At 36.8% G+C, this 24632-nt stretch overlaps 3 protein-coding genes across 4 annotated transcripts; 2 read left to right on the forward strand and 1 right to left on the reverse strand.

The window, feature by feature from the left end:
* Positions 1 to 1638: 1638 nt before the first annotated feature.
* Positions 1639 to 11820, reverse strand: LOC307131316 (transmembrane protein 116). 2 transcript variants are annotated; one of them, XM_079824898.1, is made up of 12 exons: positions 11684 to 11820; positions 11378 to 11430; positions 10205 to 10268; positions 9467 to 9604; positions 7172 to 7279; positions 6214 to 6260; positions 5945 to 6085; positions 5813 to 5858; positions 5664 to 5735; positions 5275 to 5413; positions 5096 to 5166; positions 1639 to 2372 (listed from the first exon to the last, which is right to left on the reverse strand). In XM_079824898.1, exons 1-12 carry the CDS (start codon positions 11687 to 11689, stop codon positions 2220 to 2222), a joined length of 1038 nt encoding a protein of 345 aa, XP_079681024.1. In that variant the 5' UTR covers positions 11690 to 11820; the 3' UTR covers positions 1639 to 2219. The 2 variants fall into 2 exon arrangements, with proteins under 2 accessions (XP_079681024.1, XP_079681023.1); XM_079824897.1 differs by having other exon boundaries at positions 1645 to 2372; positions 11651 to 11768.
* A 938-nt stretch (positions 11821 to 12758) lies between these two features.
* LOC307131295 (ADP-ribosylation factor 4) lies at positions 12759 to 17489 on the forward strand. Its single transcript, XM_079824863.1, has 6 exons — positions 12759 to 13010; positions 13317 to 13397; positions 14219 to 14328; positions 14603 to 14674; positions 15731 to 15856; positions 15938 to 17489. Exons 1-6 carry the CDS (start codon positions 12944 to 12946, stop codon positions 16022 to 16024), a joined length of 543 nt encoding a protein of 180 aa, XP_079680989.1. The 5' UTR covers positions 12759 to 12943; the 3' UTR covers positions 16025 to 17489.
* Positions 17490 to 18236: 747 nt separating this feature from the next.
* Positions 18237 to 24036, forward strand: LOC307131183 (ADP-ribosylation factor 4-like). Its single transcript, XM_079824694.1, has 6 exons — positions 18237 to 18434; positions 19424 to 19504; positions 19835 to 19944; positions 20064 to 20135; positions 20270 to 20395; positions 22385 to 24036. Exons 1-6 carry the CDS (start codon positions 18368 to 18370, stop codon positions 22469 to 22471), a joined length of 543 nt encoding a protein of 180 aa, XP_079680820.1. The 5' UTR covers positions 18237 to 18367; the 3' UTR covers positions 22472 to 24036.
* The last annotated feature ends 596 nt before the right edge of the window (positions 24037 to 24632 follow it).

Genomic DNA, 24632 nt, shown 5'->3' on the forward strand with positions numbered 1-24632 from the left:
TTTAGTAGTGAGGAAATCTCACGAATGGACATATTGCACAGGTGGCAACCTATCACAGTACCACGCTTGAATTCACTGAGCTCCTGAGAGCGACCCATTCTTTCACAGCTGTTAGTAGAAGCGTCTGCATGCCTAGGTGCTTGATTTTATACACCTTTGGCCATGGAAGTGATTGAACACCTGAATTCAATTATTTGAAGGGGTGTCCCAATACGTTTGGCAATATAGTGTATTTCAGATTATTTTTTATTTTATTTTATGTGTCTGTACTTTTATTCTGATCCATGTTCTTGTTCCGTCTCTGCCCTCATATTTGTGTTCACTTGACCATCATAATCATGTAACACTTCCTAGATTGTCATGTGGAATTTTGTTATTTTAAATATAGTAAATCTACATTTGTTTTCTTCATGTCTCACTGAGCCCTGTATTACACATGCACATTTTTTCTGTTCAGTTTTAAAAAAAAAACAAAATTTTTTGGCATGTCTCTTCCATAAGTTGCACAACCACAAGTCAGCATTGGTCGGGCATTGGGATGTTCTTCTTATGGTAGGTTTCTTATTGGATACATACATACATACATTGTTGGGAGTAATGCATTACAAGTAACTTGAGTTACGTAATCAGATTACTTTTTCAAGTAACTAGTAAAGTAACACATTGCTTTTACCATTTACAACAAAATATCTGAGTTACCTTTTCAAATAAGTGTTGTGTTGTGTGTAAACATGAGGGTTATTGTTCTAGAATAAATGCGAGCATGCACAGAAAAAGATTCAGTATTCCTCAAAATTAATAAAATCAGTCAAATGCAAAATCAATTATTTATTGGTGAAGTAAATGTTAAACTTTCAGATTAGCTCAAGAACATATATATCACGCTTTATTGATTAGATGAATTTGCTGCTGTGAATTAATAAATTATAAAGATGCTACAGTGAAAATACTATGCTTTCCTCAATTGAGCATACTGCAATATTGTGTGCACATGCTGACTGCACTGTAGACAAGTTACCAGTACGGCAATTCCTTTAATCACATCTATAAATCAGACATGTTGATAACACAGGCAAACGCTGTGAAATTAGGTCAGTTTCAATATTTATTTATTTTGAGTCTGGAGGTTGCTGCAGAAAAATACCATTCCTGGGCTGATCCCATAATATACTTTATGTGCCTACTAGTTTTATTGTGATCAAATGTTCACCCTATAATTTGCCATTTAGGTGCAATTGTTTTCAAGCTTCTAGATAGAGAACCTGAAAGAAATTAAAGCTAAAAGCCTCCCTCAAAAGGCATGTAGTGTTAAAAATGGATTTTGACTTCAATAAACATTCCGGTTATACGCATTTATTACTAAAGATGGCTGCCAAATCTGTTAAATATTTTATATTTTTAACTTTAATAGTATTTAAACTTTAAATACTATTAATTTGTTATGCAAATATGATCCAGATGGGCAGATTATATATATATACGTATATATATATATATATATATATATATATATATATATATATATATATATATATATATATATATACTATAGTGGAATAAATTAATTAGCCCTTAAAGCATTATGAAATACATAATCTAATGAATGTGACAAAAATAAATAAAAACATTTCTACTTCCAGAACTCAATTGCTGTGCTCAATGCTGCAATTTTTAATGATAGTACATATCCATACATATAACCATACATGTTTTGGATTACTGGTGGTTTCAGGTTGCACACAAAGAAAAGTGCATGCTGTGGTGAACTTGCCATGTGACATGTTTTTGTGACATGTGACATAATCATTACCCTTTTGTTCAGTACATATTTGACTGTTCTGTACTGAAAAACTTTATGGGATCACGCTTTATGAGAAATTTTACAACCGGCCCTGTGGTATATGTTGCTTTGTCATTGTTAGGTAACAAAAATTTTCAGTCAAGAACTAAGTACTGGCAATATATCAAAATCTGATATATCAAAAATACACTTTCCATACAATATCGCTTTTGTAAATAAGGTGAAAGTATTCTTTGAAAATAATCAACTAATACATTTTTTATACATTTCAAGTATGCTTTATAATGTTATGCAGACAGCAGTACAATTGCCTATCAACAGGTATCACAAATACATATATAAAAATAAATAAACATTTATTCTATCTGAACTCATATGTGGAAACACGCTAACATTTACATGATTTCATACAGTGATTTCATGATGGCTCATTTAATGATTGGTCAAAGAAGGCTCTGTTAGAATAGTCCATGAGACGCAGTCGCTCCCCCGTCACGGCATCTCTGAAATTGCGTCGTCTCCATGCATACACAATACTGTTCAGAAAACCTTGGAGTGACACTGACAGTGCCTGTACAACAACACATGGAAGAAAATATACCCCACCATTAAAAGGACTGTGAATAGCATTTTTAGAACTCTCAAACAACAACAACAACAACAACAACAAAACCAAGAAAGCATTTGCTTTTAAATGTGGCATAATAACACACACAGTTTCCAGAGTAGTATTGCATCCTTCATATGCCCGAAGAGTCTTTAGTTTTATCATATTCATAAAAGACAGATACGCTGTACCGATTCTTTCCGAAAATAGCCAAACTTGTGAAGGCGTGCAGTGGGCGGAGCTAAAGAATCCCAAGCACACACACACTCCCTGGATAACTTTCGATTCACTATACGTTTGTGTTGTTGACATTATATGCACTTGCGCGTGCCGATTGCCAACAAAACACAGACATTTGATGCAGTTTCGACGCGTGACCGGGAACAAACAAACACACTCGCAGAACTCTTTTGCTGCTCCGGAAAAACAAACTGCATCCACTGTTTCCTTAACGCTGGGTTATTTGGGAAGCTGAACAAGGTTATTTTTCCCGCACAACCAAAAACGGCCTTCTTTAGTGACATTGTTGATTTCGTGGTCTAAAAACAAAATGACAGCGCTGCCTACGGCTCCCACAAGCCGAACGAAGCTCGTTGTTGGCGCTCTTGCTCTCGCTCTGGTCGATGTGCGCACACGCATATCCGGGAGTAGTGCCCATACAAGGAATTCCACCCTTTATGACTTCATAAAGGGCCATACTAAAAAAAGTGTATTTGGCACAGAAATACTCCGTCATACATCCAACTAATTCTCTTTAATTTTGGCCATGTTTAGCATGAGAATCCAACTCCTTAACAGTGTAAATAAGTCAGAATGCATGAAATAGCATTAGAATCCCCCTTTAACCAGGGGTGTCACTGGTGGGGTCAAAGGTGATGACGTTTCTAGGGTGGTGGCATTTTCAACAGGAACACGATTTCTACTGAGGGGGAAGAAAATGCGAGCATTGAGCTCAGTTGTTTGCCTTTATTCTTCTGGCAGTAATGCATTTTGCATAACACCTAACTTTTTCTGCAGCAGTTTATTTCTGTTACAAAAGAAGCATTCTAACTGGCTTTGAAGGTACTATATCTTGTGCTTTTTTCCCTTACTCACCCAAACTTGTCAACAAAGCTACTTTACATGTCATTTCGCAGCTGTCATATACAAGATGAGGCCGAAACTAGCACGTCCAGTGCAAGTAGGCTTTGACTTTTTTTAGGCTTTAAATTATAGTTAACTATTTTATTTATTCATTATATTGACAACTTTTTTTAAGGATATTGGTCTACTTGTGCCCTTTTTGAGCACTTAACTGAGACTTGAGTGTCTGTAGACGTTTAAAGGTCCCGTTTTTCGTGTTTTTTTGAAGCTTTGATTGTGTTTACAGTGTGCAATATAACATGTGTTCATGTTTCATGTGTAAAAAAACACTGTATTTTTCACACAATTTACTTATCTGTATACTGCTGTTTTCACTGTCCTCAAAACGGCCTGAGAATTTCCTCGTTCTATGAAGTCCCTCCTTCAGAAATACGTAACGAGTTCTGATTGTGTCAGCGGTTCCCGTGTTGTGATTCGACAGCAGCTTAGCTCACGTTGCCCGAGAAGGTCACGCCTCTGACCATAACAGGGAGATGAACGCGCTCAAACTACAGCCCCTGAAGGCCAAACAAAGGTGATTTGACTCCGGGATGAAAATAACAGCGTCTGATGGCGACAAACGCAACCGAACCGAACCGAACGCAACACTCCCTCTTCTCCACGAGGGAGCAACAAGACCACGCCCCCTTTTTCGCGTATTCTTGTGGGCGGAGGTTAGACAACAAACTGCTCTACTGACGTAATTAAAGCAGGAAATACCAGGATGTAGTCCACACCGGCCGTTCGCTGTACGCTTTGAAAGGGAACTTCTGTTAAATAAAATATCTCGCTTGGCATTGAACTTTGAGCTTTATAATTTTACAGGTATTATTTATGCTCTAACAGCAACATTACACACTAACTAAAGTTTGAAAAATGGGATCACGAAGAACAGGACCTTTAAGAGGCGTGATGATTGCAATATTGAGGTATTCCGTTTTATTTCAACTTTACAAAATAAGCATGATTGCTCTCCTCACAAGTTTCTTGTTTTTCACTGGCATGTCTCTTAGGTGTTGTGGACTTGTTCATCTTTGAGCATACATTCAGTATGAGTAAAATACTTAAGTATTGTTCAAATATATATATATATATATATATATATATATATATAATAAAATTAAGTTTGTCACACTTTAGTTTAGGGTCCAGTTCTCACTATTAATTAACTACAACTTTTGCATCAATAAACTCCTAATTACAGCTTATTAATAGTTAGTAAGGTTGTTAAGTTTAGGTATTGGGTAGGATTAAAGGATGTAGAATATGGTCATGCTGAATAAGGCATTTGTGACGAGCAGCGAGGCTGGCGGACCGTGAGAGCGGGACGAGGCCGCGGTCATTAATGATGATGAGCACCAGCTGCGCGCCGTATCGGCCTCGTGTCTCACGGAGGAGTGACGGGAGCATAAAGGAGGAGCGACGACAGTGAAGGACGAGAGAGGACCAGGCCTGGACTTTACGTTGTGTTTTGTTTACGTTTTGTTATGTGTGTGCGCCCTAAACTAAAGTATTACCAAAAGTTTTTTAACAGAACATGTTCTAGTTTAGAAAACGTGTTTTACCTGTATGACATAGAGGGGGAAGAGATGTTCTATCTTAGATTGTGGGAAGGACAGACAGATGAGAACCAGAGCTGAAAAAAAACATCAAAATATAATTTAGTTTAAAATGACAAATACAACAATTAGACATTATTGCATATGTGAAGCATTTGAGGACACGTGTGTGTTATTGTACTGACCTGGTGCCCAGCAGAAAATGACAACAAGGATCATGTATCGAGCCGAGGACCAAATCCCACCTGAATGTCTTTGTGACACTGTAAACATGCTTGTGTTCTCATAATGCCTATAACAGCTATGTAACCTACAGTACACCACCTACAGGACGACAAAGATTATTTACATACAACACCTGCAGTTACCCCAAAAGGATCTGGACACTTGAAATGTCTGAATGTCTTGCATTATATAATAAAATATCAAAGTGGCATTTGTTTTAAAAACACTTTTCAAGCAAAACATGATGTATTGAGTCCACTATGGATTTTCATGACAAGTGACGAAATTGATGAAAAATGTCAAATGATGTGATTTGTGATCAGTATTATTCGTAAACGTGTGTACCTACTGTGCAGCTGATGATGACGATCAACACACTGCTGAGAGTGAAAACGCGAATGAACTCAGCATGAGTCGAATCCTGTTGGACAAAAGACAGCATAATGGGAACAGCTCCAGAGATGATTTAGCATAACTTGTTGTCTATCAGTTTCTTACCACTCTTGTGCAGGAGTCATTTGAGAGATGCAGGAAGAGAATGCAGCTGCAAGATGAAGCAGACATGAATTTACTTAAATAACACACATATGTGTACGTTGCACACGCTCACATACATAAACTCATTCTCACCTGCCACAGAACCTGGCGGAGGGCCCTCTGCTGACGTGTGTCATATCAGGATTGTGTGCTGGTTTATTTGCTGGTGTGAGAGTAGCTTCCATAACTTTGAAGGTCTTAATATAGACGAGGTATCCAATTATTGGTACAAGCCTATGGAAATGACATGTAAGCATATAGATCATTACATACAGATTGCAATCATATTTATCATGTTACTTTATCATATATACATAAATCATATTTAAATGCATTTAAGAAAACTAAATGGAAATACTCACCACGCAATTACATAGATAAGACAAAACCTCTTCCTCCTGCGTGATAACTGTGACAATGAATACATAACAAAAAATTAAAAATAGCACAATGTCTAAATATTTTTTACATTTATTTTTACACTTTAGTTTTATTCAATGTTTTAGTTAACTAAAACTAAAATTGAAACTAAAACCATAAAAAACCTTTTCATCACTTGAAATTAAAATAAACTTTAACTGCAATAAAATATTTTTAAGACAGCATTTATCATGTTCATTTAGTTCAACTAAAATAGCTAAAACTGAAATACAAATGGATAAAAACTATATAGACCTATTTACGAAAAAAAAACCTTTAAAAAAAGGACAAAAACACAACAAAATTACAAAAACTTAAAAATAATTAAAATATATAATATATAAAATAAATATATAAAAATAAAACCTAATTCAAAATATTAATAACAACTATAATAGTATCTCAGTGATACTAAAACAATGTTTTAGTCATTTTGTTGAATGTTGAGTGCATTTTTATTTAAATATGTCTGTATAGTTTATTTACTTTGGGTTATTTAGTACCTTAAATTAAACTAAATGAAAATGAGAATTGGTGCCTTGGCAACTAACTGAAATAAAATAAGTTAACTTTTTAATATTTCAAGTAACACATTTTTTAAATATGGTTTTAAATTTAGTAAATGACAGTAGCACATGAGTTAGCTGGCATTCAAATATTATTTATTATGACTGAACTGCATTATGTTGCAACAAAAAACATTTTAGTGTTGGGTACTTCTCAGATATGTACTGCACAGACATCATTACAGTACATGTGACTAAAGACAATACAGGAGGAATGTGGCACAACCTGACCAGTCTCAGACTCATAGCTCATAACATTCATAGCTGCTGTCATGTTGGATATTTATATAACAGTGACAATTTGTGTGTGTGTGTAAGCAGCAACCCTGCTCACCTGCATTTCAAATGCTTCTTGCTCTGCTTTTTCCCTCCATACTTGAAACGCATGTGCTGACTCACAGGCATAAATGATGACAAGAAAAAACGAGACGCAGTTGAACGCCTGGGAAGAGACAGAGAGTTAATGCTTAAACAACTGAAGTTCATCACAGCTGCTGCACAGATCCACAGTGAAAGCTTTGGACACACATGACTGCATTTATGTTTGATTTAAACATGTTTGACATTTCAATTTAAAGGCGTATGCAGTGCTTTAAAGGTCCCATGGCATGGCATTTTTCTATTATTTTATAGTGTTTCCTGAGGTGTACTTATATTGTTAGTATGATTTTTACATCATAAAATGTCATAATTTAGAAATAAAAGGCATTTGTCTATTCTGCTGTTTGCCCTGTGGCTGACTGCCCTGTTTCAAGAGGCGTGTCTGCTGTGAGACTTCAGTAAAAACGCCCACTGTTGTGATTGGCTGACATCTTTGCATTTGAAATGAGCGGAGGGGGCGTGGTTTAACGAGGTCAACGACGCACGAGCTGCTGCCAGAGAGACGGATGGACCTGAGTTCATTTCTAATCAGTTCTCTCAGCATGTCTCAGTTCAGGGTGAACTGTTGTAGTTACTAGAATAAACTTCAGGTTATTCGTTTATTTCTAGTCGGAGGGGCTGTCACTAATGTCAGAAAGTTAGTAACTTTAGTAAATTATGGATCAGCGCTGACTCGAGACGCAAACCGTTTAGAACGATTCAGTCCGATTTGGTGAACTGGTTCGGTTCACTAAAAAGAAGCGATTCAAAAGAATGATTCGTTCGCGAACTGGACATCACGGAGACTGAGCGATTGCTAACAAAGTTATTTATAGTAACTACTGAGTTGTGAGAGCGCTGTCTGTCAGCGCGAGTTTATTGTGTTTGTATCTGAGAGTTCTGAATAAACACGAGTCCCAGTCACGCCGAGTCCGTCTTCATCATTATTCTACCAACTTTGAAACACATGCAATGTACCATTACAGCGAGATGAACGAGTTAGTAAGTTTGATTAAAGCATTATTTCTAGATATGTTCCAATCATATGAAAAGCGTCAGTGACGCGCATTGAGTAACTTACACAGCGCAAACAAAGACACAACAGCAGTAATCGAATGTAATCCAGTTTATTGTGGGGAAAGCTGGCTAGCCTAGCCCGGATACCCTCACGCTTACCCCCCTTCTGCTTAATCTCACGCCGCGTTTGGTGCCTCCGCTGTGGGCCAGATGCAGTACTGGGGGTCGGGGATGTTGAAGGCCAAGCTTCGGCGTGCGTGAGGTTTATCTCTAAAGATGTGGCTCTGCCGATGTTAAGCAGAAACTCCCGACTGTATGCACTTTTAAGAACAGATAGACGCGACGAGGACGTACAAAAACACTGACTCACAAGATAGAAAACACGAAAACACCGTTCTGTCGGGAGAGAGAGAAGCCGCAGCGTGTGCACAAATAATAAATAATTAGCTACACATAAGAAATCACTGATCACAGATCAGAAGGAACTGAAAAAAGACTTCTGTTTTCATTTGTACATCCAAACACTGAGAAACTGCCAGCATTCACTCGTTCACAACCCATGATCTCTCGAGCGTTTGCATGGGCGTGCCAGATTCTCTGGGCGGGGGAAAGGGAGGTAACCGCTCCTGTTTTGACGTCAAACCAGGAGACTTCCGGATTGGCTAGTCTGGCCTGTCATTTTCTCAAAGGCAGAGAAAGACAGCCAGAACTCGGTTTTACACCGATCAACATTTCTATCCACTTGGGGACAATATTCAGGCTAGGGGAACTCATATTAATGTTGAAATACCTCATAAAATGAAAATTTCATGCCATGGGACCTTTAATTCGTTTTGACAAAAGAAAATGTGTATTGTGGTGGCCTCATAAATAAATATCCTCCTGTAAATAATAAACAGAACCACTGTGTCAACTCGGGCAATGCATGCTTCGGTGGTTCTATATGTGCAAATATGAGGCTCTTCAATTGCTTTATTTTAACACACAATAAAGCTGGAAACGTACAAAGCACTGAATAGACATCTGCTGTGTAATTCGACAACAAGGTCTCACTGTTACCGAGATGTTCATTTCTCAGCTGTTCAAGGAAGTTGTTGCATAACAAGGACATTATTCCGTAAATGCACTATATAGGATCTTGTGTCGGACACACACAAAAACCCTAAGTATTTATCTTTCTGCATTGAATGTGCACTTGTAGTATTAGTATCCCGGTGGAATATGTAAACAAATACTTTTATTAGTTTCTCACCAGAGACAAAGGCAATCCGTGTTTGCAGATCGTTCCACCGTGTGGCAAAATTTCATTGGGCAAGTTAATTATGACGGTGCACATCAAAACAAGTGATGCCAGGAAATCTGCCAGGGCCAGCTGAAGAAGAGGCTTAGCCTGTAATACGAGAAAGAAACATACACTCTTATAAATAAAGATTCTTTAAAGAAGACCCTTGAAGAACCAATCCACTCCACGAAAGATTCTTTGTAGTGGAAAAAGGTTCTTTAGATTTTTAAAATGTTCTTCTCTTAGAAAAAAACTGTTCACTGAAAGGTTCTTAGGGGAACCAAAAATGGTTCTGTGTATGTGATGAAACTTTAAACCGAACAACGCTGTATATTTGCTAACGAGGAGGCCCGATTCAAGGAGACTGCTGAAGAAATATTTTTACAAATGTTTTAGTGAACTTTGCAAAAGAGTTATCTAAAGCGTGTTATGCTGATTAAGAGAGATGTATGCAATGATGTAATCATAGGGCTTAGTTTTCATTGTGCATACTGGCACACTGTTAGCCAATATTGACTTTTGCAGCAAGACTTCTGTGATTCAGCTGGGGAATGCAGATCCATCATTTCATTCCATTTGTCCATTCAAAAAAATTCAGATTATCTGATGGAATTCAAGTGGGCATTTTATGTGCCCGTTTGGACTAAGCTGGTGGATTAATCAGTTCCCAGAGATTAAATGAAATTTCACATTTGCATATTGACTCACCTGTTCATTGAGATGCCTTCTCTTTATAATGGACACCACCACCACAGAACAACTACCTATCAGACTGCAATAGAAAAAATGTATTCATGTTAGGAATTCTACTTTGTGATTTTAAGAGCAACTTCTGTCCCTGTCGCTCCTAAACTGCAAATGCAATCTTTCTACCTGATATAACCCTTAGAATTTAGACCATGTCAACTAATGTATTTAGATAGACTGTTAGATGTTAAATAAAATTTATTATTTTAGATGTTACCACATTAACCCCATTTTTTTTTGTTAAATGTATTATTATTAGTGCTGTCAAATGATTAATCGCCATTAATCGCATCCAAAATAAGTTCATGTTTACATAATATATGTGTAATGTGTATAATTATTATGTATATATAAATACACACACATGCAAATGTGTTACAATTTATATATATAATATAATTTATATAAATATATATACAGTATATACATGCAAATATTTATTATATATATATATATTAAAATATACATAGTAATTATACAGTACACACATATTATGTAAACACAAACTTTTACTTTTGATGTGATTAATCGCGATTAATCGTTTGACAGCACTAATTATTATTTATTAATTCATTTTAAAAGAAACATGGTTGCTATGGTTGGTCACAAAGCTGTATTGAGGTACTATAAACACACAACATATTGCCATAAACAACATCAGATTCAGTATAAAACTATAATTTGCATAATAAGTAACAAAAATTAAGGCAAAACTAACTTTTTAAGTAAAATCCAAACAAATGTGATGCTTTGTGCAGGGAATTCTGAGCATGTCCTTCTCTCCATAAAGTCTTTTAACCTAATTTTAACAATGTTTTACTGTATAATACAGTAAATATGCATATCGCATACGTTGCCTCATTGTCCCAGTATATTATAAAAGCAATTCATACTTTTTACTTTAAAAAAAAACATGTTTATGTGCATATATAATGTTACTGACTCATAAATCAAATGCATAACTCCAGATGCAGGTATGGTTTCTCTTTGAGTGAGTGCAAGCGTGTTGGAAAAAAAAAACTCACATACTTAATTTTACTGCATTATAGTCTTCAATTAAAACAACAGATTGCTTATATAACATTTCTAATTTCCTTGGAATCACGTCAGTCGAATCAACTTTTTACTTCTCACCTTAAACTCAAAGTCGAGACGTAGATCCAAGACAAAGCAGTGATCTGTGCCAACTGAGACGAAAAATAAAGAATGTCAATATGTAGCCTATAATATATTTTTAACAATAAATGACGTAGCATAATCAAATCGAAAGTTTAACAGTCATCAAAGTAGATCAATGTATAATTGTCAACATAAGTTTTTGTTTTAATATTTAAAAGTAATTTGTAGCATGGCAAATTATAACATACTGTAGGCTATGCTGTTTTTCCCAGGAGTGTGATTAAATACCTTTTCTTCATCATCTGATAATCCACCACTTACATTCATGATGAAGATATTAATTCCGTGAACTACATGCCAGCTCGTTGTTGTTCTGTGCGTCCTGTCATGTACAGCCGCTGACTGTCTGTCTGACTGACTCCCGCCGTCTCACCTGCACGTTGAACCTCTGGTCATGTGATTCCTGCAGTCTATTACCTGTGCTTTCATAACCATGTTTATGACACAAAACCAAATGTGTTTTACATTACAGTTGTGCCACAGATAGGTGTGTGGTCTGTGTCATGGAGATACAACATAAAAGTCAAGTTCCTTAAATTATTAGATGTCAGGCGCAAAAATTACTATCTTAACATCTTTGGGAACACTTTCAAATGGCTAATATATATATAGGCCTAAACATTACCCTAAATATGCATAGGCTATAGGCCTATAGGCTATGTATGTTAAACTACTAATCTGTAAACAGTGTTTCTGTTTGTGTTCTGCTGTACTGATGTCTTCTCGGACCCTCACCACGGGCACTAAAGTAAGCGTACAGGGACATCTACTGGTCAAATTGACACGTGCAACAGTTTGACAAAATCATGTAGTTGTCCCATGACTGTGAGTTGTTCAGTGAAAAAATAAAACTGATATGGTTATTATGGCGTAGTTAGCTATAAAGATAACTTAATTTCGAAATAATATAAAAATACTGAGTGACGGTGAGATAATATTTCATGTTTAGTACATTTTAATCAACTTAACCAAAACGAATCATAAAAATAACAATACAAATGCAAAATATGTATATTTTTTATTTGATTTAATAATAATAATAATAATAATAATAATAATAATAATAATAATAATAATAATAATAATAAATGTTTATATATAACAGTTTCAGGGATTTGGTTTTATTTTTTTGGTTTAATTAATACATAACAAACAAAACAATAATATAAAAAATATCTAAAATAAGGTTGCCCAGTGCTTTCAAATTCGCCGTTTCCCTGGATATGGGGACTTTACTATAAAAACAGAATAATGCCAGTCCAGTTTTTATGCTATCATCAGACAGGGGCGTTTCAGAAAATATCGGAAGTTATGAATAATTATGACATCACTGCCCAGAATGCGATTGCAGCAGGAAGTGACGCCAAGACTTCCACGGTGGCTCCTCTTCTTACGTGGCAACGCGTCAAGCGACCGCGAGACACTTAGCACAAAGAGACAGAATATTCATTAAAATACTTTATTACATTTTCTTTATTGTTACGCTTGTTGATAGGGTTTAAGTTCTTCTTTTAAATCATCATGGGTCTGACCATCTCATCGCTGTTTGGGAGACTTTTCGGCAAGAAACAGATGAGAATACTGATGGGTGAGTGTTTCAAGTACATTACACTCCTCTGTTTCTGATGTATTTGTGTGGTAAATATTCAATTCCAAGACAATTTGAATATTATTTGTGTGTAAGATTAAATAAAACATGATTTTTATATAATTTCCGCATTGAAATTCAACAACCAATGTCATATTTCTTGAGCAGTGGCTAATGTTAGCTTGCTAGCTTCAGATAGAGCTTGAATGAATAGATAAAATCAAAAATAAAATCACACCATTGTAATGAATTTGACAGCTAAGTTTTTTATTATTATTATTATTATTATTATTATTTATTTTTCAGTGGGTTTGGACGCTGCTGGTAAAACCACTATACTTTACAAACTAAAGCTGGGAGAGATTGTCACCACCATCCCTACTATAGGTGAGATTACACTAACATGACTTTGTTCTCCCCTTTCTAATCACTCTTTCACAATGTTACATTTATTTTCATTTAAGACAGAAGGAGCTAATGATTAAATTTTTATATGTGATGTATGTGAATCAGTTTAAGATTCTGTTCACTTGGATGATCAGTATCTGTAATGTCATTGCCATTGCATTTACAACTTCAGTGTGGGATTTAACCAAGTGTTTTCGTGGGGAATTGCACTTATAGGAATGTGTTGTCTGACACTGACATTATTATTCACAAAAGCTTGGCTGATACAGATATCTAGATGGTTCCCATTGCCAATATATAACTGATATATGCATAAACCAGTTTATTGACGGTATAAACAATTAAATAAAGTTTTATTTTCATTAAAATATTTGAAAATACAAAAAATATGACCAGCAATTTTGATAAATTATTTTATAAAGTAAAAATTATAAATTATTTTATCTATTGACAATGCGTTCGTTCAGTAAGTCTTGGAGCTGCCCGAAGGTGGTATTGCTACTGCTGTTAATTTACTCATCACTAAGCCCCGCCCTAAAGACATTACTGACCAATCCTACCTCAGCAACTGTTGCTGTCTGCCACATTATCACAAGCTTTTTATCCCAAAATATGGTAGAACTTTGTTGCACTCTCACTGTTTCTGTGCGAGCTACAGTAATCGAGGAACGAAGGCTAGTGAATGTGCATGGCTGATATGTTTGCCTATCACTAATCTCGTTTAGCCAATCAAAGATATTTGATATTATGATGCACTTTGAGTAAGGTGTTGAACTGTATTGTTTTCTGCTGGTGGACAGGTTTTAATGTAGAAACTGTTGAATACAAGAACATCTGCTTTACCGTGTGGGATGTCGGCGGTCAGGACAAGATTCGTCCTCTCTGGAGACACTATTTTCAGAACACGCAGGTATAATTTTTATGAATTTTGCTGGCAAAGTTGCTACTTAGATTTTTCTGAATATGTTTATCCAAAGAAACTTGTAATAAATCAGTTACAGGCACTGCCCCTTCCGCAGCATCCTGATCTGAAGTCTCTTTTTAAGTGAAAAATATTGGTGGTTGAGATGTACTGTAATCTTTGTAACTCGGGTGCTTTTGTGAATGTTGTTCACTTGAAGCATTTTTAGGATATTTTTATTTTTAGCTGTTTGATCCCGAACTGTTCATTCTTGTGTCCTCAGGGTCTGATCTTTGTGGTGGACAGCAATGACAGAGAAAGAGTTGCAGAATCTGCAGAAGAGCTTTCTAAAATGGTAAGTTTAATCTTCAGATATTGCATAAAAACTGTATCACGCTCCAGAACCTGTTACTTTCAGTGACCTGAACTGAGATCACGTTACACATTGTATTTACATTAATGTTATTGAGAGAGGCTTTCTTACCAAAGTATCATGACAGAGTCCATGTGATATGTTTGTTAGGAGGAACCTTTTAAATGTATTTTTCATTTAAGTTAACACACAATGCCATTTCATTTTTGGGAATAGTAGTAGTTTCTTCCCTATTGTGAGATGTATCCGAGTAAAACGACTTCTCGGACAAGAAAGGGGCGGTACTTGGTTTTGTTCATTGTGAATTGATTGGGTGGCTGGATGACTGTAGTTTGTCATCAGAGAAAAGAGGTGTCACTGTAAGAGGGGTTTTAATTTTGATTAAAAGTGCAGTGTGTAGTATTTCTGTGGTTCTATTGACAGAAATGCAATATAATATACATAACTATGTTTTCAGTGGTATATAAAGACCTTATATAATGAACCGTTATCTTTTTATTACCTTAGAATGAGCCATTTCTATCTACATACACCACGGGTCTCCTTACTGTGAAATGTTTCTACAGTAGCCCTAAATGTACAAACCGCTCTACAAAGCGCTAGTCACACTGCTCTCTCTCTCTGATGACATTTTTGTCCTGTGTCGTGCACCGTAGCTTCTCTGTATGCTTCGAAAGGGAGGGGTTAGAGGTGGGCGATTGCAATTAACAACCTCGCCGCTAGATGGTGCTAAAAGTACACACTGCACCTTTAAAAACGATGTTTGTGGATATATCATTTGTAATAAATTAAATTCCATTATTTAATATTTACTTTCATATTTTGTTTTATATATATCATGGAAAGTATTTATTTTTGTACCTAAGTTTTATTTTAATTGCAAAAATACTAGGTTTTTAACGTGTGCAGTATTAGCTAATTTGGCAGGTGGTCAGCGACTCCATTCTTATTGTTGAGTCCTGTAATGTATGAACGTGTGTTGATTTGATTGACATTGTTAGATCAGCCTTATCACACTCACTTTTTTCATTTATACAGTTGCAGGAAGATGAACTGAGGGACGCCGTGCTGCTGGTTTTCGCAAACAAACAGGATCTGCCCAACGCCATGGCTGTCAGTGAACTCACAGACAAACTCGGTCTGCAGAGTCTACGCAGCAGAACGGTACGCACGCTTGCTTGACTCCAACATCTACTTGTTTAAGCAGTGACTGCATTTTTACTGTCCGTTGTCTGTTTTCCACAGTGGTACGTTCAAGCGACCTGCGCTACACAAGGCACCGGACTCTATGAAGGACTGGACTGGTTATCAAACGAGCTCTCCAAACGCTGAGAGTGAACTTTAGAAAGACAGAGGGTGTCAGTTGATAGACTCTGTCCTGAAGAACTTGTGTGAGTGTGTGTGCGAGTGTGTGGAGGAGCTATCAAGTGTTCAGCATCATGTCTAATCTATCTTATCTGTCTTTTTCTATGCTGTATTCCTACTAATGTTCTTTTAATTTTATTCCCTTACAAATCTGATTGTTTTTCATGACTAAGATAATGCTTAAATTGCACGTTTACTTGATAACTGTGAGAGCATTATGGCACAACAGAGAGGAAGTTTAGGGGGAATTCCAGGTTGAGGCATCCCTTTCACGCAAGTTGAGTAGTTGTAGCTGAAGAGTGAGTAAATGCCAGGAAGCAGTCATTGTGCATTGACGTTCACTCCACGATCCCTGTTGCGGTGCTGCCTAACCTGACTTGCGAGTTGTAGGACTCGCCGCTCCATGAACATTCCATTTCATGGCAGTTAATTTTATTCCAGGGGTTTTTGTAAAGCTACACATTAACTTTTGTTGCAAAAGCCTCCTAAGTCTTGTTTAAGGGACTTTGCCACCAACAGATTCTTTGAGATGTTTGGAACAAAATGGTACATGAAGTATTGACAGCAATATGAAGTCATCCATGATTGATTAGCCCAATAATCTCTAACCGCCTTTGTTGTAAAATACCTCCATTGAACAATGTGTAAGTAAATGTTTTAGTTGAAAGCATTTGAACAGATCATAGTACCTTGCTTGATTTTCCTGAGGTGGGATGGACATGGTGGATTGGACAGGGATGAATTGCTTCTTCAATCTGCTCCATGTTTCTTTTCTTTTCGTGTCAAACAGATGTATGTATGTATGTATGCTGGCACCTTTAATATCAATGATCAAGGTGCATTCGGTGAGAATTTTGTATGGGACACTCCAGTAAACCAATAAAGTCCCCATTTCCTGAGTAGGATTTTCTGATCTTGTACACTTCCCTACTGTGGCAAATGTCCTACTTTTGCTCGAACTGTGCCACAAGGTCCACCCCTGTGAGAAAATAAAAATCTGATAAAAACTGAATGGAAACGTATTTTTTATTTATTAATGTTTTTTTTATTATTGATTTACTCTGGTTACAGACCTTTCAAAAGGATGTTCTATTCTTAAAGACCATTGCAAAAGCTGCATTATTGCGTGGCTTTATGCTTGGTTCTCATTTGAGATGCATTATACTGATTATTTTCAAGATACCATTTGATATATCGGATTTGAATCACTGTAAAATCTGTTAATATAAAGATGGTTTTCTTGCCTAACTTTCTTCCATTTTATCCACAGGATTGAAAAGAAGCGGAGTGTCAAAGATTAAGTTATGCCGAGATGCATGATTAAACCTAAAACAGTTATTTAAGGGTTCCTTTGGGTATAATACAACACAGACATTTTATGACACACATGAATTCCATCTGCTTTTTTCTGTGAATAAATACTGAACATTTTCTTAAACGTATTAGTGTGCATTGATGGAAAAAAAAACCCAAATACAATGAATAAAAGGTTGGTTTAGTCCATTCATTTTTGTAATGAAAGTGATAACTGCCTATAGTGATTACCTCACTAAGGCAGAATGGTGTATATTCCATTTACATGTACAATTTTGAAATAAGGAGTTAGCTACTGTTGCCCGACTTGCATAAGCCTGCTCATTGTACTAAATGTATAAGAAAAACGTATAAATAAATACATGTACCAACATGTTATAGCGCCTTCTGGATTTTAAGGTTGACTCACATAGTACTGCGTTGTTCCCATATTCACTATATAAACAATCATACAAAATTACTGATAATGTTTATCCAGTGAAAGACTGGTACATTTCCCAAACTGCTGATGTTGCACTACTTTTGAAATTGCTTTATATATAGAACCGTCTGAATAAACCGAGATGCCAACTTTTCAAATATGTATAGCACTGACAAGCATATTGAAGAACCAAAAGTACATTGTCATATCTTTAATTCGTACTGTCACAATAGGACATTTTTATTACAAACAAAAAAAGCGTATAATAATACAAACAGGAACACATACCTGTAATATTATAATTAACAATATTATAAATAATATTAATAATAATTTTTTTTTTTAAAGTATGTGTACTACTTTGTATTATTATAATACGTTTTTTCTTCGAAGCTGTCATTATGAAAAACTCCTTGTCGGAAGTGGCGTGGCATCCTATCTTCCACGACGGCCGTGACGTGGCATTACGCAAGCGCAGAGTCTACAGGCTTTCTTGACACCAGACGAGCATCACAACGAAAAACTTTAGACATTAGGACTAATCCCGTAGTTTTAGGTGATTTGTGTCCTTCATCATGGGTCTGACCATCTCGTCGCTATTTAGCAGGCTGTTTGGAAAGAAACAGATGAGAATTCTTATGGGTGAGTATTGAGTCTCATGCTAGCTAAAGCTAGCGGCATTAGCCAACTTTCGCAATTCTGTCATTCCCCAGAAAATAACAGATGAAATAGAAAACTAAACCTGACTTCTGCTTTTCTTTACAATGTAGACACAGAGCTAAGTCAAGTGGACATTTATTTGTAGGCTAAATATTCTGCGATATGATCTCACAAGCTTTAAATTTGAATGAATGTATGTGATCATATCAATGTACTGTCAGTTCATGAGCCACTGCCCGTTTAGTATAATTTATCTTCGAGGAAGTAAATTATTTTATTGTATAATGTAGTATAGTGTGTCTTGTTTTTCGTGTTCATTTATGAAATAGTGTACTATTTTGTCTGATAACTACCATGAAACCACCTCACGTGTATTATGGCATAACACTTATACAGTTATATTGTTTTGTTTGATTTAGAAATGCATCAATCAAAATATATTCAGTGCTCAAGAGCAAGACCTTTCTCGCTTTTTTGGGGGGGAAATGTACTTTTTGGCTTCCCTGAATATTCTAAAAAGAAGTGCTTTAATTTAGTTAAATCATATTTTTGACAATTTCACATTCATAAATGCAAGTTTATTAATAACTCAAATTTACGGTTTTGTTGACTGAAGTAAGGCTGTACATAGACCGCATTAGTCTTTGAATAAGAAAGCTTTAAAGACTAAAAGTTTGTAAGCATAGTATTTATTATTATTAAATCATAATTTTTATACCTGATTGTACCACTATTTTATGTATATATTATGCTTATGTATATGTTATGTTTATTATTATCTCCTGGCACTTTTTTCAGGTTTTAAAAAGTTATTTTCCAGTATGTTTAATAGAATAGAATAGAATAGTAATGTAGTTTATATTATTGGCCATTTAAGGACACAAGTTCTTCTGAGAGTTTTAAAGATGTGTGACTGCTGTTTCTGTATTTGTAAAACCTCATTCCTATCATTCACTCTTGGTGTTTTACAGTGGGGCTGGATGCTGCAGGCAAAACCACAATATTGTACAAACTGAAACTTGGAGAAATAGTGACCACCATTCCAACCATTGGTAAGAGGACAGGACTGTTAAACTTGTGAAACCATAGCTCTTCTTTATGATCTCAAAGCAGTTCTCATGGGTAGATTGAGGTCATGGTCTGAGCAACAGTCATATGAGTATCCCATCATCCACTGGGGACACTTTATGAATTTGTGTTACTTTTGTCTCCCTTTATGATATGTCCACATCCACTGGTTGTCATCATACGTGTGGTTTCTGTGATTGCCTGATTGTCCTGTCTTAAACCACTAAAGTGTTCAGCCAGTGTTTCATAAAAAAGCAGAACTGTTCTATTATTGTATGATGTGTATTTCTGAGCCCTACGTTTATATTGGGCAGGTTTTAATGTGGAGACTGTTGAATACAAGAACATCTGCTTCACCGTTTGGGATGTCGGTGGTCAGGACAAGATCCGTCCTCTCTGGAGACACTATTTTCAGAACACACAGGTCAGATCTTGTAATGTGATGTGCAATCGTATGAAATAATATTGCTTCACTGCACACTTACTTATAGTTTCTGCAAGGACTCATTTCTCTTTTTTTTCCCGCTTATTCTTTTGCCTCAGGGTCTGATCTTTGTGGTGGACAGCAATGACAGAGAGAGAGTGGCAGAATCTGCAGAAGAGCTTTCTAAAATGGTACGCATTTATCATTGTGATCGTCTCTAATGGCAGCAACCTTGTACAACAAATCAAGACATTTGTGGAAGAGTTTTGTTTGCTTAATGTGGTCAAGTTGCCTCATCAGTGTCTTTTCCTGTGCATATGTGCAGTTGCAGGAAGATGAACTGAGGGACGCCGTGCTGCTGGTTTTCGCAAACAAACAGGATCTGCCCAACGCCATGGCTGTCAGTGAACTCACAGACAAACTTGGGCTGCAGAGTCTACGCAGCAGAACGGTACGCACATGCACACTAATGAGACCAACGTGCAGCTCTACTCTCTAGTTTCGACATAGTCATACCTTTTGATTAAACCGCACAAAATCTGAGTAACATCCAATTAAAGGGATAGTTCACCCAAAAATTAAAATCCTGTCATTAATTACTCACCATCATGTCGTGTCAAACCTGTAATACCTTTGTTAATCTTCAGAACACAAATTAAGATATTTTTGATGAAATCCGAGAGCTTTCTGACCCCCCCCCCATTTTATTTTGAAAATGCCGTATAAAGGTAATATTGTAAAACATTATTCAATTTTGAATTAACCGTTTTATATATATACATATATTAATGTATGTGATCATACAGTGAATTCACAGACAAACTTGGGACGCAGCAGAACATTATTTTGTTGCGCAACCAAATTACAGGCTTCTGTACACCCCGATCTGGCATAACATTATAAAGTGAATAACACTGAATATCTCTTCATCATAGCTCCTGTTAGTTAGTGGGTGGGATATATTAGGCAGCAAGAGCAAGTTTGAGCTAGGGCCAAATTGTGATGGCTAGACGACTGGGTCAGAGCATCTTCAAAACTGCAGCTCTCTTGGGGTGTTCCCGGTCTGCAGTGGTCAGGATCAAAAGTGGTCCAAGGAAGGAACAGTGGTGAACTGGCGACAGGGTCATGGGCGGCCAAGGCTCATTGATGCACGTGGGGAGTGAAGGCTGGCCCGTGTGGTCCAATCACACAGACGAGCTACTGTAGCTCAAAGTGCTCAAGAAGTTAATGCTGGTTCTGATAGAAAGGTGTCAGAATAGACAGTGCATCGCAGTTTGTTGCGTATGGGGCTGCATAGCAGCAGACCAGTCAGGGTGCCCATGCTGACCCCTGTCCACCGCCGAAAGTGCCAACAGTGGGCACGTGAGCATCAGAACTGGACCTAGGAGCAATGGAAGAAGGTGGCCTGGTCTGATGAATCACATTTTCTTTTACATCATGTGGATGGCCAGGTGCGTCGCTTACTTGGGAACACATGGCACCAGGATGCACTATGGCAAGAAGGCAAGCCAGCGGAGGCAGTCTGATGCTTTGAGCAATGTTCTGCTTGGAAACCTTGGGTCCTGCCATCCATGTGGATGTTACTTTGACACATACCACCTACCTAAGCATTGTTGCAGACCATGTTCACCCTTTCATGGAAACGGTATTCGGCTGTGGCTCTTTCAGCAGGATAATGCGCCCCTGCCACAAAGCACAAATGGTTCAGGAATGGTTTGAGGAGCACGAGTTTGAGGTGTTGACTTGTCCTCCAAATTCCCCAGATCTCAATCCAATCGAGCATCTGTGGGATGTGCTGAACAAACAAGTCCAATCCATGGAGGCCCCACCTCGCAACTTACAGGACTTAAAGGATCTGCTGCTAATATCTTGGTGCCAGACACCACAGCACACCTTCAGGGGTCTGTGCAAAAGGGGGGACCAACACAATATTACGAATATTAGGTTATAATGTTATGCCTGATCGGTGCGTATATAGACATTTAAAAAGTTTTCCTGTGATGGCAAATGATCCTTCGGAAAACTAATATGGCGATTTGCTGTTCAAGAAACATTTCCTATTATTTATTAATATTGCTTAATATTTTAATGCATTTTTTTTCAGGATTTTATGATGAATAGAAAGTTCAAAAGAACTAAATATATTTGAAATAGTAATCTTTTGTAACAAATATCTTTACCATCACTTTTGATAAATTGAATTTGTCCTTGCCGAATAAATTTGAATAAAATAAAACCTCTAACTTGTGAATAGAAGTGAACATGCTGGACAAAACTGCTGCTACTATCGTCTTATCTAGGTCTGTTAGTCTGACTTGACTGGCACGGACTAAAGTGTTTACATGACATTTAAAAAGATAAAGTAGAGTGGGCTGCATCAACCTACTTACAGGCATTCATTTAACATTTGGCTGATTTTCTCTGTCTGGGCTTCTTGCAGTGGTACGTTCAAGCAACCTGCGCTACACAGGGCACTGGACTCTATGAAGGACTTGACTGGTTATCCAACGAGCTCTCCAAACACTAGTGGGTCTGTTAGAGGCGAGATGATGTCTATGAACCAATGGAAAGGCTAGAGACTCCTCTTAGAATGTTTAAGTGTGTGACCGAACTGGAAGCTTGGGGAGAAACCATCAAACACTCTGCGCCTGTCTTAGCTTTCCTTTTTTACATTATTTTGTTGCACAAGTTTATCCGTTTCTTTTCTTCTTCATTTTTTGTTTTAATCCCAACAAAAAGCAACTTTGTTTATTTTGCGAGAGGAAAAATGTTTTGAAGGACCTTCCTTCACTCCGACTTTTCAGTTTTTCAGAAAGGCCTCATGCAAAACCAAAAACACTGGAGTCCCTGATCAGTGAGCAGGGTTATTGGTTTTGCTTTAGTGTCCTTAACATCTGACCATCACGTTTTAGCGTCTAGCTGAGCATTTTTTGTTAAGGAGCTCACTGGTGAATCTATGGGGTCAGTAATATTTCAGAACTGGACTGTACATGTGGTGTCGTTGGGCGAATCAAAGCCATGCCGTTTCCATCAATCCTTATAGATATGCAACATTGTAAAATATGTTACATCACATTATCCACTGTAGTGGTGTGGAGTCCTGTGGTCCTTCTGAACATTATCCTTGTCTGCATGAGTTTACTTCATTCTGGATCTTGGTTGAAATTCCCCACATCAACAGCACATGGCATGAATGGCATGAAAAGGTTAAGGCTTTTATTAGGTTAGTTTTACTCCCCACAATCCGTTGTTGTTTGTGGCAAATGTTTGAGTCACCCCGAACACAGGTTTTAATGTTGGTCAGAGTCAAAGGGAACATAATGTTCTTCAGCCACAACAATGCAATGACAACATCTCTGAAGTTCTTTCCATTTTAATTTAAAGTTGAATTTGATTGATGTGTTTTATGTTTGTCATGCCATGTGAAATGTTTTGCTCAGGCGTGTTTCTTGAGCTTCTCATTATTTGTGACGGAATCTGACTCCTGAATGCAAATTTAATGTATTGATGAATTCCATGTCTGGTTGAAATGGTTTGCTTTCCTAAACTGAGGTGTAACAGATACAATCTATTTTACCCTATTATCATGACAAATTTGTTTGTGTATTATATGTATGATATTGTTTTAGAATAAAACATAATCGTGAACATATTGTGTTGAATGTTATAAATCTATTTTGCTCTTTGAATGCAGGCTTGAAATTCAGGTTTTGGGAGCAAAAATCATTTGTATATAAAATTAAACATCCAAAAAGTGTTTTAATGTTTATAATAATTTTTTCTCAACACAAATCTGTAAATATCTCAGTTGCATTAATGCATCAATCCAGCAGATGGCACCTAGAATTAACAACTTCAGCCAACTCGCTTATAATAAAATGAAACTACAATAATCGGAACTGATATTGAAAAAGGACATTGAAAAAAGTATTAATTATGGCTCCTTGTGTGTTTTTTTCATTAAATAGATCACAAGTATATATTTTCAGTTGAGAGAGAAATGCATCTCTTTAATTACATGAGCTGTACAGTAGAGTTACATGAGTTATGACATCTCTGTGTATTGAAATATATTTTTATTCCTTTAACTGGAAGTATTTCAGGTTCTTGTTAATTTTTTTACATGTGCTGTGCCAGGGTTGCCAACTTTCACGCATTTGGCGTGACACTCACGCTTTCAGGCTCTGTCTCACGCTCTCACGCTGCCCAACTTAATCTCACGCCAAACTGCCAAACCTGCTTTTGATATTAAACAAAGTCTAAGCTTTTAGATTTGTTTAAGTTTTAATGCGAAATTCAAACAATAAATAGAGTTTTGGCATAACAGTTAAAGCCAGAGTGTTGAAAAACGGAGATGCGACATGCTCTCTCATCTCGCGGGTGCGCGCGCGGTCACGTGCTCCACGGAGCTCTCAATACTTCTAGCGCTGTGTCAATGCATTTGAATGGCTTGATACACAACATCTCCACTTGAGGTGTTTGCAGCAAGTTTTGGTAAACAGTACAGCATAGTGTGCATTGATTATTACGTCAACCATACAGGATCGTTTTATTATAGAGAGTGATGGAGATGCAACATTGTTAACATTAATGTTAATGTTTTTCCTGTATTTAGCCCTCATACACTAATACACATTGATGGTCAAATGTGACCATACACCTTAACTATTTTTCAATTGAACCAATGT

The sequence above is a fragment of the Gobio gobio genome, assembly GCF_949357685.1.
Source record: "Gobio gobio genome assembly, chromosome: 9".
Taxonomy (NCBI): domain Eukaryota; kingdom Metazoa; phylum Chordata; class Actinopteri; order Cypriniformes; family Gobionidae; genus Gobio; species Gobio gobio.

Excerpts from the sequence above, each read along its gene's own strand:
- LOC307131183 (XM_079824694.1), top strand. The coding sequence starts at position 18,368 with ATGGGTCTGACCATCTCGTCGCTATTTAGCAGGCTGTTTGGAAAGAAA. Across the intron at positions 19,945-20,063 it reads ACTATTTTCAGAACACACAG|GGTCTGATCTTTGTGGTGGA; the intron begins GTCAGATCTTGT and ends CTTTTGCCTCAG. Across the intron at positions 20,396-22,384 it reads AGAGTCTACGCAGCAGAACG|TGGTACGTTCAAGCAACCTG; the intron begins GTACGCACATGC and ends GGCTTCTTGCAG.
- LOC307131295 (XM_079824863.1), top strand. The coding sequence starts at position 12,944 with ATGGGTCTGACCATCTCATCGCTGTTTGGGAGACTTTTCGGCAAGAAA. Across the intron at positions 13,011-13,316 it reads ACAGATGAGAATACTGATGG|TGGGTTTGGACGCTGCTGGT; the intron begins GTGAGTGTTTCA and ends TTTATTTTTCAG. Across the intron at positions 13,398-14,218 it reads CACCACCATCCCTACTATAG|GTTTTAATGTAGAAACTGTT; the intron begins GTGAGATTACAC and ends GCTGGTGGACAG.
- LOC307131316 (XM_079824897.1), bottom strand. The coding sequence starts at position 11,689 with ATGAATGTAAGTGGTGGATTATCAGATGATGAAGAAAAG. Across the intron at positions 7,280-9,466 it reads ACGGATTGCCTTTGTCTCTG|GCGTTCAACTGCGTCTCGTT; the intron begins GTGAGAAACTAA and ends GTCTCTTCCCAG. Across the intron at positions 2,373-5,095 it reads TCCCCCTCTATGTCATACAG|GCACTGTCAGTGTCACTCCA; the intron begins GTAAAACACGTT and ends GTTGTTGTACAG.